The sequence below is a fragment of the Pelophylax lessonae genome (assembly GCF_965119305.1).
Source record: "Pelophylax lessonae genome assembly, chromosome: 4".
NCBI classification, from domain to species: domain Eukaryota; kingdom Metazoa; phylum Chordata; class Amphibia; order Anura; family Ranidae; genus Pelophylax; species Pelophylax lessonae.
Window position 1 is genome coordinate 245,725,344 of NC_138771.1, and position 19,285 is coordinate 245,744,628.

Here is a 19,285-nt window from a genome sequence, read left to right on the forward strand (position 1 = left end):
ATTTTTGCAGAGGACGCCTCCCCAGCCAGACAAGCTGGCATCCTTGGTGACCACTGTCGATTACAAGAGAAGAAGGATTTGCCCAGCCAAAGCACCAGAGAATGAAGCAAACATATCAGGGACTCTTTCATTCCCCGACTCAGCCGGATCCGATTGTCTAGAGACTGCGGAGTCTTGTCCCATATGGCCAGAATCTCCCTTGCATGGACCTTGTATGGAACTGTGCAAACTGAACCACCTTGAAGGTAGACACCATCAGGACCAGCATCCAGTCTGGAGGGATTACAGTCTGCTGGACAGCAGGAGACGGATTGCAGCCTGCAGTTTCTGGTGTTTGTCCAGAGAAAGGAGCACTCTGGCTAAGACTGAGTCCAGAGTCAGACCCAGATAGTCCAGCTTTGTGGACGGAACCAGAGCAGACTTCTGAAAATTCAGAATTCAACCGAACTCCCACAGTTCATATGGCGATTCCCAGGTTTTCCACCAGACAATAAAGGAGACTTCGTTCGCAGAAGGAGGTTGTCCAAGTAGCCCAGTACTGCAACCCCCCGTGGTGTAACAATGTTAGCACCGGGGCTAACACTTTTGTGATCACCTGAGAAGCAGAGGAGAGACCAAAAGGGTAACACCACAAACGGATAATGCTCCTCTACCACAGCAAAGCGGAGGAAGCGCTGGTGACTGTCACATATTGGAATGTGAAGGTAAGCATCCTTGATGTCGATAGAGGCAAGAAAATCCCCCCCCCCCCCCGATGCAGGAATGCCACCACCGTGCGAATGGACTCCATTCTGAACATCTGCACCCCCACAGCAGTTTAGCTCCTTGAGGTCCAGATACGACGCACCTTGCTTTCCTTCCTGGGAACTGTAAACCGGTTTGAGTAAAAACTCTGAAAATGTTCTGATGTCGGAACCCGGGACAATGACCCCTTGAAATAACAGGTCTTGTACAGCCCTAAATAGAACCTGTAAGAGGTCAGGGGGCAAGTTGGAAGGAAAAAACCTTATTGGTTTATAGAGCGCAACCCAATCTTGTAGACGGACCGTATGACTACGTGGACCCACTACAGGGTTCATACACATTTTTCCATGACTTCACTTAAATATTCATGACCTAATGTTTCATGAAATGTCTATGTATACATGTTAAATAAGAAGAAAATTCATGTCACACCCAGCATATTTTTACTAAAATAAATGACTATCTTTTTAGTGTACAGTATCTTTGCAGTTAGGGTTTAGTTTCTGGATACAGCGTGACTCAAAATGGTCCCTTGTTTTACAGTAGATGAGATGGAAGCACCGCTGCCGCAGCTGGGAGCCGGTGTCACTTCAGGCGCACGGGTGAAAAAGCCAGCGATCGGATTGGAAGCTGTCAAGCACGCAGCTGCAGACTGGTGCTTAGCACCTTTAGCGTGGCTAGACAGCGCTGCCTCTCCCATGTTCGAAATGTCAAACGTTTTACGACACACACTGTACATTTAGCGGACATGATACAGGAGAAGGTCAGAGGCTGCAGACATGATACAGGAGGTGGTCAGAGACTGCAGACATGATACAGGAGGTGGTCAGAGACTGCAGACATGATACAGGAGGTGGTCAGAGACTGCAGACATGATACAAGAGAAGATCAGAGACTGCAGACATGATACAGGAGGTGGTCAGAGGCTGCGGACATGATACAGGAGGTGGTCAGAGGCTGCGGACATGATACAGGAGGTGGTCAGAGGCTGCGGACATGATACAGGAGGTGGTCAGAGGCTGCGGACATGATACAGGAGGTGGTCAGAGGCTGCGGACATGATACAGGAGGTGGTCAGAGGCTGCGGACCTGATACAGGAGGTGGTCAGAGGCTGCGGACCTGATACAGGAGGTGGTCAGAGGCTGCGGACCTGATACAGGAGGTAGTCAGAGGCTGCGGACATGATACAGGAGGTAGTCAGAGGCTGCGGACATGATACAGGAGGTAGTCAGAGGCTGCGGACATGATGCAAGTGAAGGTCAGAGACTGCAGACATGATAGAAGAGCACAGGGGAAGCAGAGAGCACTGGAGGAGCTTAAGGGCACGGGGTGGGGGGGGGACTGGAGAGAATTAAGGGGGGGTTTGGAAAGCATTGCAGGGGGGGTTGGAAGGCGTGGGGGGGGGCAAGGTTAACCAAGGGGATGGAGAACACAGGGGGAGGGGGGGGGGGGGGAGAGACTGGAGAGCACATTCTGGGGTTAACTGGAAATCACTGAGGGGGGAGCCAGGGAGCTGAAGAGCACTGGGGGAGCCAGAAAGCATGGGGGGGGGGGAGAGATGAAAAGCACTGTGGGGAGCTGAAGAGCACGAGGGGGGGGCCTAAGAGCACTGGGGGGACTAAAGAGCACTGAGGGGGGGGCATTTTTACATTCAGCGTATAGCACTGGTACAGGTAGGTGTCCTTCCGGGTACGCAGTTTTCCCTTACTGTCAGTCACTGGCCAGCAGCAGCAGCCGAGGAGATGACCCAATCAGCCAGCGGGGAGGGCCGGCTGCGGTTTGCCTGGAGACACTGTGAGGGACGTAACACCACTTTGTCCCTGTGAACAACCAGGTAAGGTGACCGACAGGACAACGCAGCCAGTTCCGACACCCTGCGTGCAGAAATAATAGCCACCAAAAAAGCTACCTCCTGTGACAGAGTAAGCAGAGGACGTTCACAAATATTTGCAAAGGGCGGTCTTTGAAGAACCGACAGTACCAAAAATGAGATCCCAAGGAGGTACCAGAGAGGACAGCAAATTTACACTGTTATACAAGCTGTACACCCACTACTTTACATTGTAGCAAAATGTAATTTCTTCTTTGTTTTGAGATACTGTGTAATATGTATTTAACACACACACACCCACACACACACCCACACACACACACGGTTCCTCCTGTTGCACGACAATGCCCAGCCTCCAAAAGAAAAACACTAGCGTTATTCACATGGTTCAGGAGAATCAAAAGCATTTTCAACATGGAGCCTCGCGGACATCAGCGGCTGTGTGACATCACATGTTCGTGGCCCCACCCAACACATTTCATGCCACAGCAAGTCATAAGGTGAGCTGTTCCCCTGATAACGTGCTGTGAAGCGAAATTTGTTGTTGAGTCGGGCCACGAACATCACAAGCCTGCCAATGCCGGCTGTCAGCGAAGCTCTATGCTGTTTGAATGCTTCCGATTCTCCTGAACTATGAGTAACTGTAGTGTTTTTAACAATAAACGTGTACTAGCAGTATTCACGCTGTTTCTTTTAGTCTATGGCGGCTATCAGAGTTGGATGCGAGGTTGTGGCGATGGTCCTGGTGAATCTCATATGTTGAAACCCAGTGGACCATACAGATTCTTTTTGGAGACACCAGGAGGGGTCTATTATTTCTTGTGTGTGCTTGATCTCTGTAATCTGGTAAGAGGCTAGATTATGCTGGAGGGCAAGCGTGCATGGTTTAATTCTGCAACATTTCACGTGGCTTGCTACCTGGTGAAATGCATCATTATTGTGTGCTTCTCGGCCTTTTGGCTAAGATCAAGTGTAGTATCTGTTCTTATCAGTTGGTATGGGCCTTAGCTAGTACCAGTATGACCGAAACCCGGAGCGCTCTGAGTATTGAGGTATGGGGAGTAGGTCATCTGGGAAAGCATGTGGGGCCCGCCGCCTTCTGATTTGAATGGGTTGAACTGTCCTAACCAGTTTGAAGGGAGCAGGAAAACCGGTCTGGAGGGTGAGCCTGGTGGAACTGCTCCTGGATGTAATGGGCTGAGGAACAGGATGGCGAGGGGAGGGCTTTCTCTCCTGGGTTTTGATCTGGCTTGGTGACGGGCCTGTCCCCAGTTGTAGGTAAGCTCTCTCTAAGCTGTCCAGGTTCTGATGTCTGCTGGTGGGGATAGGCTACACTCGGTCTGGCCGGGGGCTGAGATTGAAAAAGCCCGTAGTGTAAGTGCCCCTGGGGTGGCAGCCCAGGGGTGCCTTAATTTCTCACTGGTGAGGGGCAGCTCGCTGTGAGTTTTTTCGGCACCTTGGTCACTGCACTATGCACACCTTTTTCACACCTGCCTCTTGGGACAGCCCTTTTGGCTTGCACCAGAGGAATTTTTTATTCCGGCTGGAAGGCCTGCCTTGGTTCTTCACATGGCACCAAAGCACTTTCCCCACTCCCCTTCCCCACCTTTTTCTTTGTCTGTCTTTTTCTTTGGAGTCCGTCACTGCACTGTCACCTTTGTTTTCTTTTTTGCACGACTGGAGTGTGTGGGTCCTCTGGCCCAGCCTTGAGTCTTGGGAGGGGGTGGATATGGCCTTTTGGCTTAGTTCGCCCTCTCTCATGGGGCCTCCCTTCGGGGGAGCCCCACTTAGTACTCGGTGGGAGCTGTTTCGGCAGTCCCCCTGAAGAACGAGTACCTTATATCCCTCTCAGGAGTCTTGCGCCCTGGGGGATCGAGGTTTCGGGTCCTACCTCTTCGGAGGGAAGACCATACGTTGTCGCACACCCTGTGCTTTTTTGTGTTCTCACTTTGTGTGTGTGCACTTTTTTATGCACCGGGTGGAGTCTTTTGAGTGTGTTGCACACGCTACGGGCTTAAAAAAAAAAAAAATTATTGCGAGAAGAATTAGAAAACGCTTTCATTTTACTATATTGTTTTCTTTGCTATTGGCACATGGACTTGCATACATATTGAACTATTTAATTCACTGATTGTACATCAATACAGTATAGTATTTCTTGCATAGTAACAAGAAGTGCACTGTGTGTATATAAGGAAATATTGGGCGAACATTCCTCCTGAACGTTGTAAACGTTTGATCCAGAGCTACTGAAATTGCTTGCTTGAAGTCATTGTTGCTAAAAGGAGGTTCGACCAGCTATTAACTCACTTTTCCTCCAGCACTGAGTGTTTAATGGACATGTTCAATAAAGACACGAGAAATTAGAATGTTGTGTGTTATCAGCTTAAGCACATTGCAGCTATTATTGTGACTTTGATAAGGATCAGATCAAATGGCAAATGACTGCAGAGAAGGTTAATTTTAAGGGAGTCACATACTTTCTTACTACTGTATAGTATGTACTTGCTTTAGTCCAAAGCACTAAGAAACCTGTCTGCTCACCCTTCCTCTATCTGCACAAGTCACTTCTGACCGTTTTTAGTACTAAATCAGAATCAGCCAAGCACCCCTTCTATACCAGCAGGAGACTGAGAACCCCAAATATGCATGTAAACCCTGTGAGACTGTGTAGAAGGGGCATGTCATTTTCCTCCACTCAGGTCTCAGTTTACACTCAGCTCTGTAGTGTAGAACATCAGATCTCCAATCCATGCAAACTGAGAAATGCCATCTAAACTGTATACTTTGTATATTGCCATTTAAACTGTGTACTTTGCAATGCTGTAGAAGACAGAAGTCTGCAGATAAATGGGTACAAATTATGTATATTTTCATTCACCAAAGAGACTCACACCACGCAACATACGTCTTCCAAATATGATGGTAAATCTACCTGGAGGTAGATTTTTAAAGTGTAGGAATCACTGAATCAGACAACCCACTATCCGTCAGCACCTGGCTTTTAACAGTCAGGTCCTCGAAGCCAGCGACTGTAAAAGCAGGATGTAAGATCGGTCCTTGAGAAAGCAGATCTTCCCTGAGAGGGAGCCTCCCAGAAACATCTGTGACCAGGCGTACAAGACCGGCAAGGCCAGTCTGGAGCCACTAGAATGCCTGGAATCCCTTCTATGGGTTCTTAAATAAAGGTTTTAAACAGTGAGCACTTAGATCCTGCCCCTGTTCTTTTTATGCTATATGGTTATGGCCGGAGTGTGCATTCTGTGAGGATATTCCATTTATCAGGAAGTGGCTGTCTGGAACCTATTGTGGGAGTCCTTCTGCCATCTGGATATCTTTCATTCAGGCGCTTATTGATTCATATAAGGTGAGCGCGGTGCATATCAGACCGGTGGAGGGTTCCTTTTGATTTCAATTCCCACATGCACCTCTTGGATCTCTTGGGATTTTTTGGACTTTACCATATTATCCTTACTATTAAAATTGCGTTGCACTTTTGGTTTATGGATATAAAGATGTCCCCCCACCCTGATACGGATGAGGACACCCCTTAGGGCGGAGCAGGTTTTGTGCGCAGGCCTGGCAGATCCCACTCTAGGTCTCCCCAACCAAGACCTGAGGAACTAAAAGGTAGTTTGTGAGCAGAAAAAGGAGGGTCCCCATCTGCGACAGGACTCCTTACCCTTGGAACCCTGAGGAAGAAGAGTACTCTTTCCCCCTGTGAGGCCTTTGATGAGGTCATCCAAGGAAGCTCCAAACAAGTGATCTTCCACAAATGGAAGATCGGAAAAGGCCTTCTTAGAAGCCTGGTATGTGGACCAGCATTTCAGCCAGATAAAAATGGTCTGGTAGCAAAAAAAAAAAAAAAAGTTATTTGTAAACATACACACTAGAACAAAAAGTTATGTCTTACCATCTTTTTCTTCATGTTGCTGGTCTCTGGCATCAGATGAGCATAAACGTTTGCTCCTCATCTTTCCCACTAAACCTAGAACACAAACAATGCACAAGCATTAATGAAGTGCAGCATTAAAAATGTCATTCCTCTATCCACATTCACACAATTATTATTCCACCTGGGGGAGAATACCGTTTATTCTGCAGTGTTGTCAACCTCTGGACAGGGTTGAGACTGTTGCCAGACTGTCTGAGATGGGATCCCTGGTTAATCAAAGCATTGTCTAGGTGACTAGTTGTTTTTGTTTTGGCTTTTCCTTAGATGTGCTAATGATATATTACTATTTGACGTTTGCATTGTCACGCCAACATCCCCAAAAGGGAATGTCCTCCTGGGGGGGGGGGGGGGGGTAACAATGTGTCTGCGTTTTAAGAAAGAATAATTCCTTTGGTTTTACCTCAACTTGTCTGTGTACAATGCTTACAATGTAGAAGGGTAAAAGGGCTGATAATTAGCTCTCCGTCTGCTGGAAGGGTTTGGACGGCAGGAGGCACTGGTTGGCGGAAGCACCCAAGTGTGTTAAGCGGGTCATCACACCTAATGCAGCCACCACAGCTAAAGAATTGGTAAGCCCCAATATATTCAATTCTTTGGTTTTAAGTACACTTTTAGCTATGATAGAAGAACAGGGAAGGAGTTCTGCTGCCTATGGGGAGATTTTAATTTATTGCAGAAAAAACACACAGTAGACTTATAGTGGTTGTAAAGGCACAAGGTTTTTTTTTTTTTTTTTTAACCATTGAGCATTCTATGCATTAAGGTTAAAAAAAAAAAAAGAAACGCTCTGTGTGCACCCCCCCCCCTTAAAACTTACCTGAGCCCCCTCTTGATTCAGCGATGTCCATGAGAGGCAAGGCTCTCCGGGGACTCGCACTCCCGATTGGCTATTTGGCAGCAGCAGGAGCCATTGGCGGGAGCCAAATCACAGCCAGTGAGCCAATCAGGAAACAGAGGGGGCCGAACCGTGACTCCGTGTGTGAATGGACAGAGCAGTGGCATGGCTCGGGTGCCGCTTGCTGTGTGTGTGACCTGCTGAAAACTCCAAACTCGCTGAAATCCCAAATCATGTCACTTCCAATGACTCTACAGCAGGAATAAATGGAGATTTCGACCACTTGGTGTTTTCACAGAGCATGGCATTGGGCATGGGAGTGGACATTGGTAATCCACCCCCTAGTTTTTACTGCCTTGGGAGGCGGCTATATTGTCGGTTACTCGTGTGCGGACTAAAAACGTGCACTCAGTGTGTACCATAGTGTATACGCTGCCGCCTGTTCTCTGAAAACACCAAGTGGCTGAAATCTCCAATTATTCCTGCTGTAGGGTCAGCAGAAGTGACGAGGTGGGAGATTTTGGCGAGTTGAAGTTTTCGGCAGAACAGGGGCACCCAACAGTAGGGAGGAGCCAGGAGCGGCAGCATGGGACCTGTGAAGAGAAGGATCAGGGCCACGCTGTGCAAAACCACTGTACAGAGGAGGCAAGTATAATGTTTAAAAAAAAAAATTAAGCTTTACAATCACTTTAAGGGCCGGTTCACATTAGTGCGATCACAGATTGCTTGTAATTCGGAGCACACTGCTCCTAAATCACATACGATCTCTGTGCGGTGCAAATTTCAGCCAGTTTGTATGGCTGAATTCGCACCACAATCGCACTAAACACGCACATGACCTTTTTTTTTTTTTATCCACAGCAGAATCGGTTTGCACGGTGGTTCACACTAGTGCGATCCAATTCTGTGCGAACTTGCAGATCGCACTGCGATGTGCGATCTCAACTGGGGGTGTCATTAACTTTTAAGTGACACCCCCTGCCGATCGCATATGGCAGTGTGAACTGCCAGGGGTGCGGATGCAATGTGGGAACACGCTGCATATTCGGAGCGTTTCCGCATCGCAGAAGTGTGAACCGGGACTAAGTTACACACTGTACAGAACACCACTATACTGCGTTTAACAGTAAGGGCACAGCATAAATGAGTGCATTTTGGAGAATGCGCCTCAATACAGGAAAAGGGGAGAGCACTGGAAAAAACATGCACGTCTGAATTATGCTAAGGCACAGAGTTAGTTACTCCATGCATCCTGATGGAATTGAGGCAAGGATGCCTTCATACCATTGCATTATGGGTGCGGTCCTTTTTATTGTGCCCAATGTTTTAAACTATAAAAAAACGCTAAGGGTTTAAAGCTACCCCATACAAAGCCCAATAGAAAAGCATAACACATGGCTTGGATGGCTCTAGAGGGGAAAAGCCAAGAATGCAATTGAGAGAAGAAAAAAAAAAAACAAACTGCTTTTAGGCTCCGTTCACATGTAGGCGTTGGCGTTTTTCAGGCGTTTGTTTATCGTTTTTCAGGCGTTTTACAGGCGTTTTTATAGGCGTTTTTGCAAGCGTTTTACAGGCGTTTTTGGTGACCAATGGAAAAGCTTGGAAAAGTTGTTTTTTTACAACATTTGCAAAGGAACCTCCCAGGGACCTCCTCCTCTGCATTGGACCTCCCAGGGACCTCCTCTTCTGCATGATTTTTTTTTTTTTATGGTTCTGGACATGCTACAGAGCTGAAACTTCACAGGTACACTTTTTAGACCCCCCAGACACTAAAATTAAAACTAAATCCAAAGAATTTTTTTTTAATTTTTTCAATAATTGGCTCTCTATCAAAAACGACAATTTTTAAGAACTTTTTTTTGCCTGATTCATAGTCCCTGGGGCATGATCCAGAACCCTATGCACTTTTTAGGGGCATTTATTGGGTTATAGGGCTTCAAAATGGTGTTTTTTGATTCCATATATATATCTACATTACGGTCACCTTGGCATAGCAGAGTCAATTTACCCTAAACTACATTACTGTCACCTTGGCATGGAAGAGTTTGGTCACCCTGGCATAGCAGAGTCAATTTACCCTAAACTACATTACGGTCACCTTGGCATGGAAGAGTTTGGTCACCCTGGCATAGTAGAGTCAGTTCACAGTCACCTTGAGTTCGGTCACCTTGGCATAGCAGAGTCAGTTCACCTAAACTACATTACGGTCACCCTGGTATGGCAGCAGGCTACGGTCACCTTGGTATGGCAGGGTCTGGTCACCTAAACTGCCTAACTGCTGTTCTCCATGTTTCTCCATGTTTCAGGAAAATGTGCTCACAGCAGAGGCATGCCAAGGGGGTGGAGAGCTGGGTGGAGAGTTGTGCTGTTTGAGCTGATCAGGAGCAACTAAACGCTTCTAAAACGCCTGTGAAACGCCAAATATCATTGTACATTGAGGTCTATGGGACAAAACGCCTGTGATCTGCCCAAAAAGAAGCTCAAGTACTTTTTTGAGCGTTGGGCGTTTTCCTTAGGGCGTCAAAACGCTTAGATGTGAACAGGGGTCATTGCAATGAATGGGATTTGTCTTGTTGGGCGTTTTGAGAGCTGATCAGTGAGCAGAAAAACACTCCAAAAACGCCTACATGTGAACGGAGCCTTACAGGCATTTCAGCTTTTATTTCTTGGTCTAAAAGCTTGTGCTTTTTTATGCTCTTTTGCACGTCTTTTTGGGCACAAGTGTTTCTTTTACAAACCCCCCCCCCCCCTCAGCTAATTTTTCTTCTCTTTTGTGTGCATTTCAGGTTTTTTGTGCTTTTTCAACTTATTTGCGGGTTTTTGGGCACTTAGTCATCTTTTCTACTCGAAAACTCCTCTCAACAACAAAAATTTGTTGAGGGTTTTTTCTGCCTGTAAGAGCATATGCCTACATGGATACCATAAACGTCAGACGCCCCTAGAAGCAGCTGTAAAAATATCCAGCGTGCATGAGGCCTTAAAGTGACTGTAAAGTCTTTTTTTTTTTCAATAAAAATGACAAACATGTTATAATTACCTATTCTGTGCAGTTGGTTTTGCACAATGTAGCCTGGATCCTCCTCCTTTTGGGTCCCTCTTAGGCTCTCCCGGCTACTCCCTGAGTGCCCCCACAGCAAGCAGTTTGCTATGGGATGCCCGAGCCAAGGCACAGCTCTGTGTATCCATTCAGCCCAGGTTCACACTGAGGCCGTTTTACCACTTTAAGACCGGGCCTATTTCTGAAACGTGTTTAAAAGTTAAAATCTGTTTTTTTTTTGCTAGAAAATTACTTGGAACCCCCAAACACACCCCTATATATTTTTAGCAGAGACCCTAGAGAATAAAATGGAGATTGTTGCAATATTTTCATCCAGAAGACCTACCGCCAGCAAAGCAACCTGAAGACATCCATTCACCTAGGTGGTCTTTTAACTCTTTCAATCACCTGTATTTGTAGAGCTGCAAGATCGCCACCATGTTAATCCAGCTCTCCCCCCTCATTAACCACTTAAGCCCCGGAAGATTTTACCCCCATTCCGACCAGGGGGTATTTTGCGATTCGGCACTGCGTGACTTTAACGGACAATTGCGCAGTCGTGCGACGCTGTACCTAAACGAATTTGGCGTCCTTTTTTTCCCACAAACAGAGCTTTCTTTTGGTGGTATTTGATCACCTGTGCGATTTTTTGATCACGCGCTATAAACAAAAAAAGAGCGACAATTTTGCAAAAATAGCAATATTTTTCACATTTTTTTATATGAAATTCCCCCCAAAAAAAATTTAAAAATCAAAATTTTTTTACTTTTTCGGCCAATTTGTTTTATGCTACCTATGTTTGGTAAAAAAAAATCGCAAAAAGCGTATCTTGATTGGTTTGCGCAAAAGTTATCGCGTTTACTAACAAAGGGAAAGATTTCTGTCATTTTTGTTGTTTTTTTTTTTAACGTGTAATGGCGGCGATCTGCGATTTTTTTTGTGGTACTGCGACATTGGGGCGGACAGATCGGACCCTTGACTGACATTTTTGACACTTTTGGGGTTACCAGTGACATTTCTACAGTAATCAGTGCTATATATATGCACTGTTACTGTAAAAATACACTGGTAGTGAAGGGGTTAACTTTATTTGGGAGGGAGGGGCTGTGTGTGTCCCTAGGGGCGTGCTTTCTACTGTGATTGGCTGGGGCTTGAGCTGTATGGACACTGATCAACGGATCTACATACTAGATCCGAGTGATCAGTATCCTAACAGCAAGGAGAATGACAGGTGGCTTGTTTACACAAGCTGCCTGACTTTCTCCCTCTCCCCCGCCGATCGCCGAGTGACCGGCGGACATCGGGTCCGCCGGTCACACGCGCGGGGGGGTCCGTGACCACGCGGGAGCGGGAGCGCGCCTCCGGGGGCGCGCGCTCGCTCCCTAGACCCTCACAAGCTAGTGACGTAGCCCTACGTCACTTTGCCTGTGAGGGGCTGACTGCCGACGTAGATCGGCGTTAGGCAGTCGGCAAGTGGTTAAAGGAGACAACAGCGGGAGCCATTGCCAATGTCAACCACAGCCAATGAGGAGAATGGGGGCGTGGGCCGAGTTGCAGCTCTGTCAACAGAAACGCAGAGCCCTGGGCTCAGGAACGAGCCTGCTTGGATGCCCACATTGCAAGTGGCTTTATCTGGGGGCACTTGGAAGGAGGGAGGGGCCAGGAGCACCAGTGAGCGACCTGGGCAGAGGAGGATCAGGGCTGCTCTGTGCAAAACCTGTGTGTGTGTGTGTGTGTGTGTGTGTGTGTGTGTGTGTGTGTGTGTGTGTGTGTGTGTGTGTGTGTGTGTGTGTGTGTGTGTGTGTGTGTGTGTGTGTGTGTGTGTGTGTGTGTGTGTGTGTGTGTGTGTGTGTGTGTGTGTGTGTGTGTGTGTGTGTGTGTGTGTGTGTGTGTGTGTGTGTGTGTGTGTGTGTGTGTGTGTGTGTGTGTGTGTGTGTGTGTGTGTGTGTGTGTGTGTGTGTGTGTGTGTGTGTGTGTGTGTGTGTGTGTGTGTGTGTGTGTGTGTGTGTGTGTGTGTGTGTGTGTGTGTGTGTGTGTATTTTCCTGCCATAATAAAAAAAAAATATTTCTTCATCAATTTTAGGCCAATGCTACATATTTTTGGTAAAAAAAAATCAAAAAATCCCAATAAGCGAATATTGATTGGTTAGCACAAAAGTTATCACGTCTACAAACTATATTTTATTATTTATTTTTTTTTACTAGTAATGGCGGCGATCAGCGATTTTTAGTGGGACTGCAAGATTGCAGCAGACAAAATCGGACACCTGACCCTTTTTTTGGGGACCAGTGACATTACAGTGATCAGTGCTAAAAATATGCACTGTTACTGTACTGACAGGGAAGGGGGTTAACATCAGGGGCAATCAAAGGGGTTAAATGTATCACTAGGGGGTGTTGCTCTGTCTGGGGGGGGACCAAGATCTGTGTTCCGGCAAGAACACAAAATCTATCTTCTCCCGTCAGAACGGGAATGATTGCAGGTGGCCAAGGGACATAGCCAAACAGGAAGTGAGAGGAAATCCTAGAGAATCCCGAGGTCACCAGAATTAGTGTCCCCATTGGAAGATTACCCCTCTATTACTTTTCTGGGGACAAAATGTAGAATTTTTTTTACTTTCGCTTTCAATAATGGTAAACAGGACAAAGTGTGAATCTTCCTCACAGGAGAACAGACTGCAATAAAATCCTGACAGGCATTCTAATCCCCCTGCACTCCATCCAAAACAAATAAAAAAAAAAAAAAAAACGTTTTGCCTTTATACTTTAATTTGAATGCACTAGAGCTGCACGAATATATATTTTTCTTTAAATCTCGATCTTAAAAAACGGCATGTCCTTGATTCTTACAGGTGTTCTCTGCTCACTCACAGCTTTAGGGCTCTTTCACACGGGTGTTCCGATCAGATCCGCCTGTCAGTTTTTTAGGCGGATCTGATCGGATGCCCATTCAGCCCTATGGAGCAGCGGATGTCAGCGGAGACATGTCTGCTGACACCCGCTGCCATCCGCATCCGATCCTGTCCGTGAAATCCGGACGGATGGAAACCCTATTTTCCATCCGTCCTGGGGATCGGAACAGATGAGAGCGGACAGGCGGTCCGCTCTCATCCGATTCCCCATAGGGAGCAGCGGGAGCTGTGACACCTCCGTCTCTGCACTGCAAGCGGAGACGGAGCATTCATCCGCCGGCTCAGCGGGGATCGGCGGGTCGATCCCCGCTGAGCAGCACGGATCTGCCACGGAGGCGGACCGTGTTAAAAAAAAAAAAAGTCTCTGGCAAATGTTTATCAACATTGTTTAGGCTGCTAGATAACTATAAACACATCACTTTACAATGTATCATTTCGTTAGATCAAAAGGAATGAACTTCAGTCCCGGTTCACACTTGTGCGATGCGGGAAGGCTGTGAATTCGCAGCCTGTTCCCGCATCGCAAACGCACCCCTGGCAGTTCACACTGCCATATGCGATACGCAGGGGGTGTCAAATGTTAACGACACCCCCAGTTTAATCGCATATCGCAGTGCGGTCTGACAGTTCACACAGGATCGGATCGCACAAGTGTGAACCACTGTGCGATCTGATCCTGATGCGGCTGAAAAAAAGGGTCATGTGCATATTTGGTGCGGATACAGTGCGAATTCAGCCATACAAAGTGTATGGCTGAATTTGCATCCGCACATCCGATCGCATGTAATGAAGGAGCAGTGCGCTCCGAATTACATGCGATCGCCGCACTCACAGTAATGTGACCCGGCCCTCAGTCTAAGGCTACGTTTCCACTATTGCGGCTACAAAGTCGTGCTACTCCTAGCGCGACTTTGTAGTGTGACTTGTTTGCGGCTACTTCTGGGGACTTCAGTGTGACCGTCCTTCTACGAGGGACAAGTCGCACTGAAGTCGGCCCAAAAGTAGTGCAAAAACTATTTTTCAAGTCGCAGCAGTTAGAACGGGCCAAATTGAAATTAATGGCTTTTGAATTGCTGTGCGACTTGACATGTGTCAAGTCGCACAACAAGTCGCAATAGTGGAAACTGAGCCTAAGAGTCGGTTCACACTAAGGCGACACGACTCCTTACTACTTCGGGGGCGACTTGTGCATTACCATGCACCACGACTTCGGAGTGACGGAATCGGATGAGAACGGATTGCCTGTCCGTTCTCATCAGATCCGCCAGATGGATGGAAAGTAGGGTTACCATCTGTCCGGATTTGAGGGACAGGATCGGATGTCAGTGGACATGTCTCCGCTGACATCCGATGCCCCATAGAGATGCATGAGGCATCCGTTCAGATCTGCCTGAAAAACTGACAGGAGGATCTGAATTGTCCACATGTGTGAAAGGGGCCTAAAGCCCCGTACACACGATCAGATTATCCAAAGATCTGTCGTCTATTTTTTGTTGCATGCTAGTCTCATGTTGAAAGTGAAGAGGTTATTTTCATACGAAATTTCCCGTACGACAGAATTCAACTTCAGAAGTGATGTCGTGTTGAATTGTTTTGTATGCGTTTTCGTTTCTGAGCATGCCTAGTTCTTACGATTTTTTTTCAGACGAAAACTGTACTAATTAAAACGAAAATCGGACGTTGTGTTGACATACGATAAAAATTTCATAGCCTGCACATCCAGTTTTTGTCGTCCGAAAATCCATAATCGGCTGTCGAAAGCACTATACTAACAATCCGAAAATCGACAGATCGTTCGGACAAAATTTCCCTTCCGATTTTCGTATCGCCTTAAGCATTTTTCTGACACTTGTTGCTTACAAGTAAAATCAGTAATTTTTGCTAGAAAACTACTTTGAACCCCCAAACATATTTTTAGCAGAGACCCTAGAGAAAAAAATGGCGATCATTGCAATCTTTTTATGTCACACTGTATTTGCGCTGAAGTCTTTCAAACTCATCCCCCTGGAAAAAATACACTTTAGCCCCGGTTCACACTTCTGCGTGTGCGGGGTTCGCATGTAATGTCGGAGCGCACTGCTCCGACATTACATGCGATCGGCTGTGCGGTGCGAGTTTAGCCATACAGTTTGTATGGCTAAATTCGCATCGCACCCGCAGCAAACACGCACAGGAGGCATTTTTGCAGCCGCATCAGGATCGGATCGCACAGCGGTTCACACTTGTGCGATCCGATCCTGTGCGAACTGCACGATCGCACTGCGATATGCGATCAAACTGGGGGTGTCGTTAAAATTACATTGACACCCCCAGCGTATCGCATATGGCAGTGTGAACTGCCTGGGGTGCGTGTGTGATGCGGGAACAGGCTGCGAATTCGCAGCCTTCCCGCATCGCATAAGTGTGAACCGGCACTTAATGAATTTAAAAAAACGAAACAGTAAAGTTAACCCAATTTTTTTGTATAATGTAGATGTAAAAAATTTAGATTCTCATTTTCTCCAGAATCATGCAGCTCTAGAGTGTACAATAATGCAACATATTACACAAACATTTGTAAAAAAAAATGATGAGGTTGCACCAAGTACAGTGTTAGACTTACTGGTAAGGGGTTTCCAGGAATCTTAAAAAGACACAAATTTGAGAGAGGAAGCGACGTAATTAAAAAAAAAATAATTCAGTGCATGATAAACTGACAGATAGCAAGTTTTCCTGTGTGCGGTGTGTGAGAGGACTTGCTGAGGCGAAGTGAAAACCTACTGCATGGACTCCAACACTTTCTGAAAATATCAGGGCTTACTTTCTGAAGGCCCTTAGTAAAGGGGGTGCGATTTTGCCCCCAAAAGCATTGGCTCGATTCTGATATGAAACATTTTTATTCTTCATTCTCTCTTTGACCTGTTTACTGTTATCAAAAGTGAAAGTAAAAGAAAATCCCAAATTTTGGGACAGTGGTTATAAACCCTCCCTTACTCCAAAAATTAAAAAAAAAAAAAAAGGTTTTGCTTTGAAGTTCTACTTTAATCACTTGATGCAAATCACTTATATAGCCGTCGTGTTCAAGTGGTTATAAATTTTTGCCTTCAGAACAGCCTTAATTCTTTGTGGCATAGATTCAGCAAGGTGTTTGAAAAATTCCTCAGATTTTGGTCCACATTAACACGATAGCATTACGCAGTTGCTGCAGATTTTTCGGATGCACATCTATGATGCAATCCCCCATTCCACCACATCTCAAAGATGTTCTATTGCGGGCATCACTAAATGGCAGCCCGCGGTCCGCGTCCGGCCCAAGCTGTTGCTCTATCAGGACCGTCATGATCAGCTGCTGTTTTTTTCCCTGCCTCTGCTGCTGTCATTAGCAGAGCAGGGTGGATGGCCGGAGGTGGGACTGTGACTGGGTCGGGACCGGCATTGAATGGAGAGAGGCAGCTGCCTGAATTAACTTTTCTGGTCGGAGGTGATTGGCTAGGAGTCACACAGTCGGCTGCCTCTGCTTGTGGTGCTGCTGTTCCTCTGCCTTCTCGAGATTGTCCGACCTCCTACTTTCCATTCTGTGTACGGTAGGAGAGGGGGGGGGGGGTGGTGATGTGAAGAGGTGCTGTGTGTGTGTGTGTGGGGGGGGGGGGTGATGTGAAGGGGGATAAGCTGCTGCACAGAAAATTTGCAGGAGTACCATTGACTCTTAAACACAATGAAATACAAGGTGCGGTTTCCCACACATGGAAATTGCATGGGGCAAACACATGCATTTTCCATGCGACTGCATTTTTAAAAAAAGGTACCAGGGCTTTTTCCCCAGCAGAAAACACAGACACAGCAGCTGTCGTGCCTGCACACCTGGGCTGTGATGTAAAGAATCCGAGTCATCACGCAAAAATGCAATCTGGACCTCTGCTGGAAGAAAATTTTACTATCGGACCTCCATGAATTTGAATTCAATACCTCTGTTCTATTGGATTGAGATCTGGTGACTGTGGAGGCCATTGGAGTACAGTGAACTCATTGTCATGTTCAAGAAACCAGTTTGAGATGATTTGAGCTTTGTGACATGGGGCATTATCCTGCTGGAAGTAGCCATCAGAAGATGGGTACACTGTAGTCGTAAAGGAATGGACATGGTCAGCAACAATATTCAAGTAGACCGTGGCATTTATTTGATGCTCAATTAATACCAAGGGGCCCAAATTGTGCCAAGAAAATATTCCCCACACCATTACACCACCGGCCTGAACCGTTAATACAAGGGAGGATGGATCCATGCTTTCATGTTGTTTACGCCAAATTCCGACCCTACCATCTGAATGTCGCAGCTGAAAGACTCATCAGAATAAACAACGTTTCTCCAATTTTCTATTGTCCAATTTTGGTAAGCAGCAGGGCAGTGGAGGGCTCGACCTCAGCAGCTCACTGAGAGACTGAGCCAGGTGCCCGTCCGGGCTCCTCGGTGGATCCTGCCCATATGGTCACTATATTTTCCAAGCGAGGACCAGCTCTGACATCAGCCAACTTCAGAACATTGTCAGCTGAAAACGGGTCACAAGAGTGCAGAATGAACTGCACCCCTGTGATACACAGGAGAAATACAGCAAAACAAGCTTTGGCTGTACTTCTCCTCAAGGGTCTTTTCACATGGGCTGTCAGATCAGGTACGCCTGTCAGTTTTTCAGGCGGACCTGATTGGACACTGCATTGTCCTCTATGGAGCACCTGATATGTCCGCTGACTATCGCCACCATCCGATCCAATCCACCAAAAACAGACAGATGGTGGTCCAATTTTCCATCCGTCCAGTGGATCGGATGGAAACAGACAGGCGGTCTGTTTACCCATAGAGGAGAGCGAGACGGTGTCCATGGCCACTTTGCAAAGCAGATCCCCTGCTGAGCAAGCGGATTCAGTTAAGCAGAGGCACCCGTGTGAAAGAGGCCTTGAGATAAAAGAAAAAAAAAAATAAATTCTACACAGCTCAAAAAAAGTTAAAGGAACACTTTTTAATCAGAGTATAGCATCAAGTCAATTAAAATCCCGGGATATTGATCTGGCCAGTTAACCACTTTACCACCGGAGGATTTTGCTGTCTTACGTCTGGGCCACTTTTTGCGATTCGGGCACTGTGCGACTGACAATTGCGCGGTCATGCAACGCTTTCTTTTGGTGGTATTTGATCACCTATGCGATTTTTACTTTTTGCGCTATAAACAAAAAAGCATTTATTTTGAAAAAATAACAATATTTTTCACCCTTTATCTGAAATTCCCCCCCCCCCCCAAAAAATGTAAAAATCTAAATTTTTTATCATTTTTGGCCAATTTGTTTTCTGCTATATTTTTTTTTTTTTACCAAAAATATCGCAATAAGCGTATTTTGATTGGTTTGCGCAAAAGTTATTGCGTTTACTAAGGGAAAGATTTGTAATTTTTGGTGTTTTTTTTTTTTTTAACGCGTAATGGCGGTGATCTGCGATTTTGTTTTGCAGGACTGAGACATTGCGGCGGCCAGATCGGACCCTTGACTGACATTGACACTTTTGGGGGTACCAGTGACATTACTACAGTAATCAGTGCTATAAATATGCACTGTTACTGTAAAAATGACACTGGCAGGGAAGGGGTTAATTTTATTGGAGAGGGAGGGGGTCAATGTATGCCTGGTGCTTACTAACATGTGTGGGGGGAGGTGACTGAGTGACAGATCGCAGGTTCAGCTATGCTGAACCCTGCCTGTCACTTAGGAGATCTGCCCGCTTTGTTTACACAAGTGGGCGGATCTCCACACTCGATTCCCCCACGATCGGGGAAGAGCGGAGGTGATCACCGCCGCTCCTCCCCTGGCCCGACTCCCGCTTAGGCTTGCGACGGTATCAGATTTTCATGCTGCGATTAATTGATTAAGGTTTTGCCACGGTATACGGTATTATCACGGTATTCTATTATTAAATTTAAATTATTAAATTTCCACCTCACTTCA

General features: G+C 46.5%; 1 protein-coding gene across 1 annotated transcript in view; it reads right to left on the reverse strand.

Annotated features, from left to right (window-relative positions):
- SCAF11 (SR-related CTD associated factor 11) overlaps positions 1 to 19,285 on the reverse strand; it is a 438,302-nt gene that overhangs the window by 386,250 nt on the left and 32,767 nt on the right. Inside the window, exon 2 of the mRNA XM_082256718.1 lies at positions 6,490 to 6,564. Coding sequence (XP_082112844.1) covers positions 6,490 to 6,550 — 61 coding nt within the window. The 5' untranslated portion in view covers positions 6,551 to 6,564. The remainder of the gene's footprint in view (positions 1 to 6,489; positions 6,565 to 19,285) is intronic.